The 12,605-nt window shown below is 40.8% G+C and overlaps 1 protein-coding gene across 1 annotated transcript; it reads left to right on the top strand.

The window, feature by feature from the left end:
* Positions 1-1,363: 1,363 nt before the first annotated feature.
* On the top strand, positions 1,364-11,679 carry bmp4 (bone morphogenetic protein 4). Its single transcript, XM_030719445.1, has 4 exons — positions 1,364-1,607; positions 5,435-5,557; positions 6,166-6,530; positions 10,488-11,679. The coding sequence occupies exons 3-4, from the start codon at positions 6,173-6,175 to the stop codon at positions 11,339-11,341; spliced, it is 1,212 nt and encodes a 403-aa protein (XP_030575305.1). The 5' UTR covers positions 1,364-1,607; positions 5,435-5,557; positions 6,166-6,172; the 3' UTR covers positions 11,342-11,679.
* The last annotated feature ends 926 nt before the right edge of the window (positions 11,680-12,605 follow it).

A 12,605-nucleotide genomic window follows, 5' to 3' on the forward strand; every position in this document is an offset into this window, starting at 1 on the left:
ATGCAGGCACACCATACTTTTTGACAGCAGTAAAAGTAAGTAAGTATTAAGTGTATTATACAAAGAGTAATGTTATAATTGTAGTACTATAGTAGCACTGAAAAAGTATGACGTATGTGACAGTAGTGTACTGTCCCATAATATGGGAAAACAGAAATTTATCTTTTTGAGCAGCAGTCCTCCCCTAATTGACTCACATATAGGAAATAATTTAAATCATATTTTTGAAAAGTACAAGGAAGATTAAACATGAAAATACATCTTTTGTGCATGTTAGTGGTATTTCTAAATATTTGATCTGTGACATATTGATTTATTATTATTATAATTGAATGAATTATCTGAAAATATGTTTTGGAAAAGCATTATGCTGTTCAGTTCATGAAGTCTTTGTTTCACATCTGTGCTTCTAAAATGAGAGTCATTCTAAAACTATTCAGACAGAGGGCCCCCTGTGGGGTTAGGTAGTCACTGAAAAGGGCCCACTGGACCTAATATTTAACCTACATGTTACACAAGTGCATAACATAGTGATACCAGTCGTATGTGTTAAATGAACCCTGTATTAAGTTTAAACAGCAATCTTCATCAAAACGTCTATCGAAAAATGTACAGCGTGTGATGGTGCAGCAATCTCAGATGACGATAACAAAATGAATCGCAAGAAACAGGAAAGCTGTTTTGTGAAGTCTTAATGGACGGAGAGCCAATCATTTTTTAAGCCAGTCAATTTGAGTAAATTTCACAAATTCTGATGAAGGATTAAAAAACTATGCCAATAAAAATATGAGAAAATGGCCACGTGTATTTAAAAAAAACGAAAAAACTTATATTTAAATTTAAATATATATGTTTAGTGTTTTTAAATGAATTTTCCTTTTAGGATTTTTACTATTCATATGTTTTTGTTGTATTTTTATATATTATTTTTATTTATTTGTAATATATATGAAACCTTTGAGTTTGGCTGCCTCTCGAATTTGTACTCCCTGTGACTGATAAATGCCATTCGTAGGCTTTCGGCGGACCATTTGTTTACATCTGCAGGTACACGCGCCTTTTTTTCTTTTCTTTTCTTTTTTTGATTAGGTCATTAAGATGTTGCATATGTAGACTTACTGGGAGTTTGACCCGCTGGGCGTCATTTAAAGTCAAAATGCATATACGCAAGTATCACATAATGAAAGGGGGGGGGGGGCGCAGCGAGATGTCTTTATTTAAAGTGGAGGGGGGGGTTATCCAAGGTGTTTGAGACAGATGAGGGAGGTGGGGGTCGGAGAGGAAGGAGGAGGCAGAGAGGGTAAATTGGGCGGACACATAAAAACTGCAAGGGGCCATAGATGCTGGATCATTTGAAAGTCAGTCGTACTGCGCGCCGACCGCCCTTATGAGCCCTTCTGGAGACGGATAGGAAGCCCCGCTGCAGAGCCCGAGCGCCGGCCTTCACTGCTCTTGTCCGTTTTGAGGTGTCGATAAAGGATTAATGAGCCAAAAAGGCACATAACTTCTCCTTTAAGGCTCATTTCGGCATTTTTTCGGCGTTACGCCTGGACAGACCTCCCCTTTCATATTCACTTCATTCGAGGATACCTGTACCTCTACTGATGGTAAGCGCTCACCAACTGACACTTTTAGACTGCACATATCAAAGATTCAGCAGCGAAGCTTTTAGATCTTCAAATAAGAGAGACTCTCGCTGAAGTGTAGTTACTTTACGTTTGCTTCTGCTTTGTGCGCATTTCACCGACTTCGTTGAGAGTTTAGACAGCATTCCGGGATAAATGTACAAGAATAAATGGGCATGAAAACATTACAGTCTGCCTATGTCATCCAGAAAAGGGTATAAAAGTGCATTTTGGAGCGAATGGCGCTGGGATCACGGCCAAACAAGTAACAGGTTAAAGCCTATTGTACCCGAGACTTGAGCAATGACAATCCAAGATGAGGTCATTTCCAAACACAGCGTCAGATTTATGCTGGGTTTTTTTTTTCTTTCATTGAAATTATCAGCGTCATACACGTGTATAACTTTAAAAAACATATCCAAAGTTTAATGCTGATCTTCCTCGATTAAACACCTGTAACTGCTTCTTGTCATCCAGGTATGACTAGGCTTGTATGAACGATGGAGATGACAGATCAGAATTTAGCCATGATGAAAAGAAGTTTTTTTGTTTGTTTGTTTGTTTGTTTGTTTGTTTGTTTGTTTGTTGTGCTGGCTTTTTTAAAAGATCATTAACGCCAGTCAATTCACACAAGTTTTGAACAATAATTCACGCATAATTGTGCCAGCTGACCGAGCTTGGGGCCACTAATGGCATAATGCTTGCAAAAATATTAAATGCACATACATTACAGTTGCAGAGTCTTACAGATGTGAGTCCGGTTTATAATCGACTCACGTGTTTCCACCTGCTTGTAACAAATCGTTGTAAAGTTGAATCATACTATTTAATCCAGTAAAACTGCAGCAGAGAAAAGACATTGTGGCCTGTGGACGCCTGGTGTCCTTGGCACACAATTTAGTTTGCAACTCAAATTCATCTGTTAAACTGCAGGAAGCAGAAGCACCAAACTTTGTGCACGAAAGAATTTCAAAATATATATATATTCTAAAATTCTTATATCACTTTTTAATAAGTCACATGTCACATTCCATTTCTTTTTTTCGTTTCTGGGTCGACCTTCGGTTTATGCCACCTGGTGTTTTCCGTTATTAACATTTCACACAATTTTGTTGGGAAATAACGCATTTCCATTGCATTTTTTTCGTTATGTTTAAATTAAAGGTTGGGAAACCGACAGGATAAATTTCAGGAAAACACGCACAGACACGCAGACAACTCATCTTTTACCTCAGACGTCTTGACGTTCGTTTATAATAATAGAGCTAACAAGATCGTTGCATATTTTTATTTTGAGCTTGAGAAATTAAGTCTTTTCGAACATAAGCTAAAATATTGAATTTTGTTAGGCTAACATTATTATTTACAGGAGGGTAAGCAAGCCCTAGACTTATTTTGTTTCAAAAAAAGAAACTGTTTTGGGTTTTTTGGTGCATTTCTTTCTTTACCTACTGCTCATCCAAGTGCAGGGCATTATTTTGGGACTATCCATCAGAGCCATAAAAATCTTCTAATTATATAGGCACTAACCAGAAAAAATATACACATTGCAGCTGATTAATAAGTATAATCCCCATGACTAGAATGATCAAATCAGGCATTAGATTTGTTCCATAGTGACCTGTTGCTCTCCTCCCTCTCTCCCTCCCTCATTCCCATCCTCCCTCCCACCATCACTGTCAAATTCCTCAGGAAACACATCTGAAGAGCCATGTGCATAGTCTGATCACATTATCTCTGGTCAGAGAGAGACAGAGGGAGAAAGAGGCCAAGGGGGATCGAGCAAAGCCAAGGGCAGTTTGACTGCTGCAGCCTAATTGCACCCTGGTCTGCAACTGTTGCTGCAAAATGTAGTTCTGTCACTTAGTTGAAAGGTTTTTGTTTTTTTGTGTCTGCAGCTTCTTAAAACATTTTTATAATCTGGGAGTTTCATGTTGGTTTCAGTTCTTTGATTGAGAGGACAATAAATGAGTGCACATTTTTGATAAATGGGGTGGGGGGTGGGGGGTATTTATTTTAAGAATTTGATGTAAACCTATTTCTTATCACCCTTGGTGAAAACAGGCCAGTAAACATGAGCACACTGACTTGAGAGACACTGAGCTGAGAGTTACTCCCTGCCTGCCTTGCATCTTCTTTCATCATCATCACACCATTTTGAGTGTCTGTCTGTTTTAGCCTGCAGCTTTGTCAGTGGCTGGTTACAGTTACAAGATGTTCTGTATGGTCAGTGTTTTTGAGTGCTATGAATCCCTGTAATCATGGGAGAGGCCCTCTCTGTACAATGAACGTTTGTTGTCAGAGATGTACACACACACAGACTCTCACAGACACACACACACACATTTATCCCCTCACCCCATGGGTAATAGAGCTGATCATGTTCTGAATCCTCCTCACTCTTTTTTGCTGCAGTTCTCACGAACATGCAAATGGTGGCACACACTTGTGGACGCGCACGTCGATGCATGCAAGCCATTTAACTCGTGCACACATACACACACACACACACACACACACACACTGCATATCACCCTCTCTTCTCACACAGTGGATCTAGTGTCGTGACCGAGAAAAGGAGGGTCAGTCGGAGGTCAAAGTCTAATACTGTTAGGAAAGAGATCCTTGATTGCATGTACAGTGAGCCATGCAGGAGTCGAGATAATCACATAGAAATCAAGCCAGGCATGCTAACACACTGAAAAACTGTATGTTACACAAACACACAGACACACACATAGAGCGTGTGCTAATATGCATCCTCACTGTGTAGTAATTCTTGGTTGCTCTCCAGTGGAACAAGCTCCAAATGATGACCAAAGCCCTATGTCACTTTGGAGTGTTTTGTTCCATGATGCTGTTGTTGTGGTCACTTAAAAATTCAGTAACCTTGTTAGTGTGATTCAGCAGCATTTAACATTTCAAATGAGGTGTACAAAAAGAACAATTTAATCCATCTTGCTTTTGTTAAACCTGACTATTAAAGGTCTGACTTTTCCTCTTTTTTTTTTAAAGGGGTTCTTTTTTTTGTGGACGTTTCTCCTAAAATGTGTATATTATTTAAACTGGTCTTCTGGAAGCACATTCTTTTTTTTGTATATTATGCATACATCAATGCTAAATGTACTACTATCCAAGTGATGTCAAAGAAGAGAAGGCCTGCCGTCAGTGTCATAACCCATGTGAGCTCTGAAATGGTGTTGAGTGTTTCCAAGAGATGCTCCTTTGAGAAGGATCCGTTTAGTTTCTTGTCTGAAATAGGTGATCTCAGCTGCTTGGAGGGGTAAAGGCTGAGTAGGTTTTCAGTTTTAGTAAACCAGCAGCCCTCTTGAATAAGGAGTTTACTAATTGTGATCAAAGTAGTTTTATCTGCTTTGTGTTCTGTGGGTTTGGGCATTTTTCTGTTGAAGTTGTCCGTAATCTTTTTTTTTTTTTTTTTAGCTTGTCATTAATCCAAAGTAGGAAGCTGCTTTTCAAATGGCTGTTTCTGAAATAGATGTTAAGTGTTGCATAAGAAGTAGTTTGCGACCGAGGTGGGTGTATAGCAGTAGGTATCTGCTGTCTGTGTTGTAGCACATACCCACTTACATTCCAGTTACAGCAAATAGCTAGCTTACCCATGAGCCAAAATGATAAGCCTTAAAGAGACACTGGGTCTTTCTCTTTACCCCCCCCCACACACACACGTTGACATGGATAGACACACAAGCATGTGTACTACTCTTTAAGTGAATACCATGTAACAAACTCAAGTGTTTGCAACCGCAATCAGTTTATAACATCCCTGTGTTTTTGACTGCACCTTTCAGGAACAGGGTCACTTCAAAGTTCTCCTGCAGCCGCCCAACACCACCTGACATTTCCTGGAAGAACGGGTCCATTGCCTGCTCCCAACAAACATGGACTGTTTCCCCATGCTTTATTTTCTGTCGGTAAGTAAGTGGGCCATGCCATTTAAATTTGTGGCATGTGACACACTGCTACATCTTGCATCTCCCTCCTCTCCTCTCTGTCCACTGACTCACTCATTTATTTGGCCTCTATCCAGACTTGAACTGAAGGTCCCTATGGAGTGTTGGGCAAGGCACGTGCCTGAAGAAGAGCTTTCTCTTTTAAATGTGTGGCACAAAGTCCCAGGTTTGCTCCACGGCTTGTTTGAGCAGAATTTGTGGGACGAAGCCTTCTTATCAGGTTAAGAATTTGCTCAGACCCCAGGGCTGCCTCTTTTATTTGTCTAATTATAGTGGAGGAGACAAGGAGGAAGCGAGATAGTGGGGAGGAATGGCCCTCAGATTCCATTCAAAAAAAGATGGGTTTTTTAGCTAGCTGTTTGCCTTTGGCGGATAGAGATAAACTTTAAATGGTCTATTGGATTGGAGACTGCTTTACTATAAACAAGGAAGACTGAACTATTGAAACTAATTAGTCTGCCCTTAATAGGAACATTTATACAAGACAAAATAATGGTGTTTTTCCTATCTGCTCTGTTTAGCCCTTTCCTAATCATTTATCTCCCTGTTCCATCTGCTGCTTTCACCAGAGACATCATGATTCCTGGTAATCGAATGCTGATGGTCATTTTAATATGCCAAGTCCTGCTGGGAGAGAGCAACCATGCTAGTCTGATACCTGAAGAAGGAAAAAAGAAAGTACCTGGCCTGCAGGGTCGTTCGGCCACTCAAAGCCATGAACTGTTGCGGGACTTTGAGGCCACGCTGCTGCATATGTTCGGCCTCAAAAGGCGGCCACGGCCCAGTCGTTCAGCCACTGTGCCTCGCTACCTGCTGGACCTTTATAGGCTACAGTCGGGGGAGGCTGAGGAGGCCGGAGCGCATGACATTGCTTTTGAGTACCCAGAGAGGTCAGCCAGCCGGGCCAACACCGTGAGGGGCTTCCACCATGAAGGTAAGCAAAAAGGGGGTGTTCACATCATAAGAAGTGCAGAAAAAGAGAAAGAAGGAAATGTCATTAGTAGGAGGAGAGATGATAAATTCAACTGTCTGCACACAAAACATTGCAACACGCTTACAGGAAGGTTGCTGTTGCCAGGCATTCCAATAGTTTTGGTGGTAAAGTAGCGCATTGGCATGGGTGAGGCTTGCTTAGTATTCAGGGTTTTTAAAAAAAGCACATTTCCTACATCCCTTGAAACACGATTGTACGAGTGCTCCACCCATCTCACCATAACCAAGGAATCTAAGGATGTGGTCACCAAACACTGTCTACAGAGGGGCAAAAAAAAATCTGCTAGACAAGCTCTCAAGAGCCTAATTTGACAAAGCTCTGTGTGTTTGGTTAGCAGCTGAAGTAAAAGCATACCTCCATATTACTGACTTACACTTCTCACCCCACCCAGGAGAACATGGCTTTAAAAAGCCTGTTCTTGGACGGGAATTGTAGTGTGCTCCTCTCTCATGTCTCCAGTTTATATGGAGAGCTCTTTTAGAAGGACCTTCTTCAACGTACAATTATCTTTAATGCTACTCTGCAGGCTTCTAAATAAAGCCCCTACTGCCAACAATGTGGGTGCTGAGAGCAGATGCTGCAGCTCTTTGGCGAGATGGAAAAACGGCCTCAAAAGCTGGTGTGATAGAGCGGAACATTAGAAGGGTTTCTGTTTATTGTGACTGCTTAGTTTTACCATCAAATGCAGAGGTTTCAATTGGGCTCGGAGAAAGTCCAGCTTGACTGATCTGTGAAATGTAAGTTGGGTTTGAAAAGATATTGTTTTTGGAAAAGACCAACTTGAGCAAGTATCTGATAAAAATTTATGTATCACAGTTAGTCAGCAAAGAGTTGAATTGTGGTATAGTTAACTTTTAAATTTTTTAGGAACAGAGTGAGGAGTAAGGAAGGAGGGATGAGCTTGTCTTGATGGGGCTTGTCAAACACGCTGCAGTTGTTAGTGCACGGCGGCATATACTGAAAGGGCAGCGTAGCAAGGCTAGCAAGAAAGGCAGCGCAGTGCCGCTAGCAGAGGAATTTCTGCATGTGATGCAATATGAATGTACGCACACGTGTGCTTGTATATTGCTTTGCGCTCTTCTACAAGCATTTACCCTCCTTCTGCCTTGCTAAACCGTGTTAATAATATACTCGGAAGCCTTTTGAGTGGGAGTTCTCGCTTTCATGGCAGCACCATTGTATGATGGTGTGACTCAGTTGACTGATCTGTCCAAAACACAGGGAGGCACTGCAGCCTGCAGCAGATAGATACTTATGTTAGGAGACATGTTTATAGGCAAGGTAAACTGTGTAACCCCTAACCTTGAATTCAGCAAGTAAAATGGCACTTTTATTGACTGGGTGTAACTGATGGCATCTCTTTGTGTTTGTATGTTTGCGTCCACTGCATCCCCTCACAACACCTCCTCTCCCATTGACTTCAGATAAATGAGATTCTACTGTACTGTCTTGACTCCTTAATGATTATTCGTGATGAAAATGATAAATGTCTTAAGTGAATAAACTGCAGAGCTAATCAAAAACACAGCAGGTTTTAATAATGAGAACCACCTGGGTAAGATTAGGGCCTGGGTGTGAAATAACAGGGGTGGATTGAGCAGGAAAATAGTAGACACAACATTCCTTTCCCCAACAATGATGATCTTGCCAGAAATCTGCAGACTGTGCGTGGAATAGGGAGCCTCCACTGTGTTTATACTGTAGCTGTGGTACGTTAATCACCACCCTGCTTGTAATGCATGTTTCAGCAAAGTGCTCAGAGAAAGGCATTGAAAGAAGGGCAGGATAATCCTTAAAGATAGATAAGAAAACATGGACAATATACTTTTATATTCTTGAATACCCTAGAGGCCTTTCGAAGTAAATGCATACTGTAAATATAATGTGCACATAATGAACATAACACACAAATTTCAATATCTAATAATTTTTTGCATGTGCAGTATACCATAAAACTGAGTGCACACCTTAAATGCAAGATCCCTTAAATGTGATGCAAGACAAAATGACTATTTTAGGGAAAAAAAATACTGAAAATACAGTTCAAAGCAGAAATTCAGTGCACATCTGTGATCACTGACATACAAGTTGGAAAACCTGATAACGGAAACAAAATTGAGTACACTTGTGATTTCCAAGTAGCCCATTTGCCTGTAATGCTTATAAAATTACTTTCTCAGCTGACTGAACCTTCTCAGTTTTGGACCTATGGGTTATGTCTGTTTGCTCTCTGCACTGATCCTCTGCATGAATAAGAATTGCCAGGAGAATGGAAAAAATCTGACTGTGAGGCTTCACAAACACTCAAATAGTTGTAATCAGGGGGTATAAACTACTGCTAGAGCCACAGTGACCCTCCTCCTAAAGTGATACCAGGGACAGTGAGCTACTCACATAATCTGGCTTCAGACTTGTCCATAGAGTTAATGTGTGCCAGTAAAAATTAAAAAAAAAAACCTTGCTTGCTTGCTTTTCGGCACAGAGCTGCAAGATTGAACTTGATGCACAGCCCGATGAATTTTGGGAGCATATTATTTGGTTAGATAAAACCAGGATAAACAATTCCTGGAGAAATTGCAGTGTAATTGCTGAAAGTTGTTGCAGCCCTTCAGCACACATCCAGCAATAGGCTGGGATCAGAACAAACTGTCAACCCTGTGGTTAGTAGACAATCTACCTTACCACCTGAGCCATGGCAGCCACAAAGATATTCAACAGAGCTCTTCGTGTTTAGTTTTCTCTCCTTTGAGTTTCCTGCAGTGAGTGATGCAAAAAAGCAGAGAAGTATGCTTAACGCATACTGATATTGATATAGTCATTTAAACTGCAGTAAACATAAACCTAAAAAAAACAAGAAAAAATACAGTATTATTCTCCAAGTCTTACTCTCCATCCTAAGTGGCTTTCCAGCAGAAAAGCACAGGAATATGCACTCAGTAATATTTAACTGGACAAGAGACTCAAACCCTACTGTTACACATGAAAGCCTAGTCTAACCCATTCATCCCTCCAACATGCTTCCACTATTATCACTGCTGTCCTTATACTACATTACCTGAACAGGTCTGAAAGATCCTTTGATTCGCCAAAGTCTGCTATCGTGGACACAAAATAACAAAAGTCCACCAAATGAAATCACAGCAAAAATAATAAGAATGCTTAATATTTTTAGAACGTGAAGCCTTTTAAGGGTTTAATGCCCACAGTGGCAGTTGGTAGAAACTTAGCATTGCATAATAATTAAAACATTGATGTGGCATCACCCCTGCTTGAGGTGGGAACTGAACTCAGAACTTTTTGCACCCTAAAATGGCACCTTGATGTCACATGTGCTTTTCAAAGCGCTTTCAAGGTGCCCCACTGTTTAACTTCACAGCTTTACATTTAGTTGAGGAAAATGCATTTGCCCTGAGAAAAATAAAGCTCTGTCTGCTAATTGTGGGTACTTTGTAGAGGGATGCGGGAAAATGACGGCCTACCCTAGTTTCAAATTCAGGCAAAAGTTAGTAACATGCATTTCAGTGAGTGGCAACTGGTAATAACAGCATTATGCCGGAACTCACTAAAGGGAATCCAGGTGAAAAAATGACGAACATAAAAATGATAGGAAAAGAGAAGATGCAAATCTTGGTAATTAAAGATCTAAGTCTTGGTAATAAAAGGTATACTGACTTTTAATTATACATAAGAGCAAATACTCTGCTGTTGAACTCGAAGGCAGTTACTCCAAGCTGATGCAATTTTGAATGAGGACACTTAAATAATGCATATATTGCACTGTATACCCTACAGCTAGTTTTCTTCACACGATGCATCAAGTCTATTTTACACATTCTAAAAATTATGGAATTTCTTGCTTAAGCATATAGTAAATAATTTTTTCTTGCTGTATTTCAGAGCACATGGAGAGGATACATGAGCTGGATGATGGAGGAACCTTACCCATTCGTTTCCAGTTCAACCTCAGCAGCATCCCAGAGGACGAGCTACTGTCTTCTGCAGAACTGAGGCTCTACCGTCATCAGATTGATGAGGCCATTGCTGAAAGTATCTCAGATGACCAGGGGCTTCACCGAATAAACGTGTACGAGGTGCTCAAACCCCCCCGACCCGGGCAGCTTATCACGCAGCTTCTGGATACGCGACTCGTGCGCCACAACGCATCACGCTGGGAGAGCTTCGACGTCAGCCCAGCCGTGCTGCGCTGGACTCGTGAGCGCCTTCCCAATTATGGACTGGCTGTGGAGGTTCTTCATCTCAACCAGACTCCACGCCACCAGGGCCGACACGTCCGCATAAGCCGTTCACTACACCAAGAGCCTGGTGAAGACTGGGAGCAGCTACGCCCCCTCCTGGTAACCTTTGGTCACGATGGAAAGGGTCACCCGCTGACTCGCCGGACCAAGCGCAGCCCCAGACAGCGGGGCCGTAAACGCAGCCGCAACTGCCGGCGCCATGCGCTGTACGTGGACTTCAGCGATGTAGGCTGGAATGACTGGATAGTGGCGCCTCCTGGTTACCAGGCCTATTACTGCCATGGGGAATGCCCCTTTCCTCTGGCAGATCATCTGAACTCAACCAACCACGCCATTGTTCAGACACTGGTGAACTCTGTGAACAACAATATTCCCAAGGCCTGCTGTGTGCCAACAGAGCTCAGCGCCATCTCCATGCTCTACCTAGATGAACATGACAAGGTGGTCCTAAAAAACTACCAGGAAATGGTAGTGGAGGGCTGCGGCTGCCGCTAACACACAAACGTACTAAAATTTGGTCTTGGACTGCGGCATTGAAAAAAATCAACATGAGCGCTAACAAATCAGAAGGTCTTTACTCCCAAAAATGTTCACTTGGACCCTTATTTATAACTTTTATGAGGTGTATGTTTGTCTCACTTTTTTCTTTGACAATATCATATATTTTGACAAAATATATATTTATATCTACATATTAAAAATAAATAAATAAATAAAAATAAATCCTTATTTTAAACATAAAAAAGCTGTACAACTTCTCATAATGTACATTAGATTGTGTAAGTTTTTTTGTTGTTGTTGTTGAAAAAATAGTAAAAACTCTAAAAAGTAAAGTTTATTTACTGGTAATATTTATTGTTTTCATATTATATATAGAAAAAATTAAAAAAAAAAACATGAATTGCTTCCAGTAACACATTCAGTCATATGCATCTTTTGTGTATTTGCATAAATTAGAGCACTGCGTGAGTTTGTCACAATGCTGAATTGTACATTGCCTTTAATTAAGCAGTTCGACATGAATCTGATTATACTGACAAGGCCCTTAAAACAAAATTAAAAAGGTAAATACATTATTGTATAAAGTATGTGTAATAACAACAAAAAGGCGCTAATAAAAAATACAATCTGATCATAAATCTCTATTACTTTTGTAATTTGGATTCAAACATGAGGTCAAAATTTCTCCCCATGGCACTTAAATTGTGGTTTAATCACTTTTTGCTAAACCAAAAGAGACGAGCAGAGAAATCTCCCTGTTTTGTCTTTGCCAAATAAAAGACTGTTTGGCTTATTATCTGCTATCTCGCCAGCTTTGAATGGATCGCACCTCATCAAAGGAAGAGTAGAAATTTTTACCACGTGCTTTTGCATTTTTTTGAACACTAAAGTAATTTAAAAAATTTTTTTTAACCAAAGCTTTCTCTGAAGCAGTATGCCATTTCACAGCGCATAGGGATTAGGGTTAGGGCCTTATTGTTCTCAGATTTCACTTTTATGTCAATTAGGCTAACATGTGGTGGTTGGATACTTGCTAATCCAATTGCAGTCGAGATGGGTTGTTCAGACCGACTGTGTGAGAGTGATTCTATTGTTCCTGACATCCCCACATTGGGGGCATGATTGTGGCTGATGCGTCCTGCCCTCATACAAGGCGGCTGAGTCCTCAGAAGAATCAAAGGTTAGACACTCTGTCTCCTGCCTTTGTCTTCAGCGTCTCTGCCGGCATGAGCAAAGACGCCTGTCTCCAACCTGTGCC

The sequence above is a fragment of the Archocentrus centrarchus genome, chromosome 22, assembly GCF_007364275.1.
Source record: "Archocentrus centrarchus isolate MPI-CPG fArcCen1 chromosome 22, fArcCen1, whole genome shotgun sequence".
NCBI lineage: Eukaryota > Metazoa > Chordata > Actinopteri > Cichliformes > Cichlidae > Archocentrus > Archocentrus centrarchus.

Excerpts from the sequence above, each read along its gene's own strand:
- bmp4 (XM_030719445.1), top strand. The coding sequence starts at position 6,173 with ATGATTCCTGGTAATCGAATGCTGATGGTCATTTTAATATGCCAAGTC. Across the intron at positions 6,531-10,487 it reads GAGGGGCTTCCACCATGAAG|AGCACATGGAGAGGATACAT; the intron begins GTAAGCAAAAAG and ends GCTGTATTTCAG.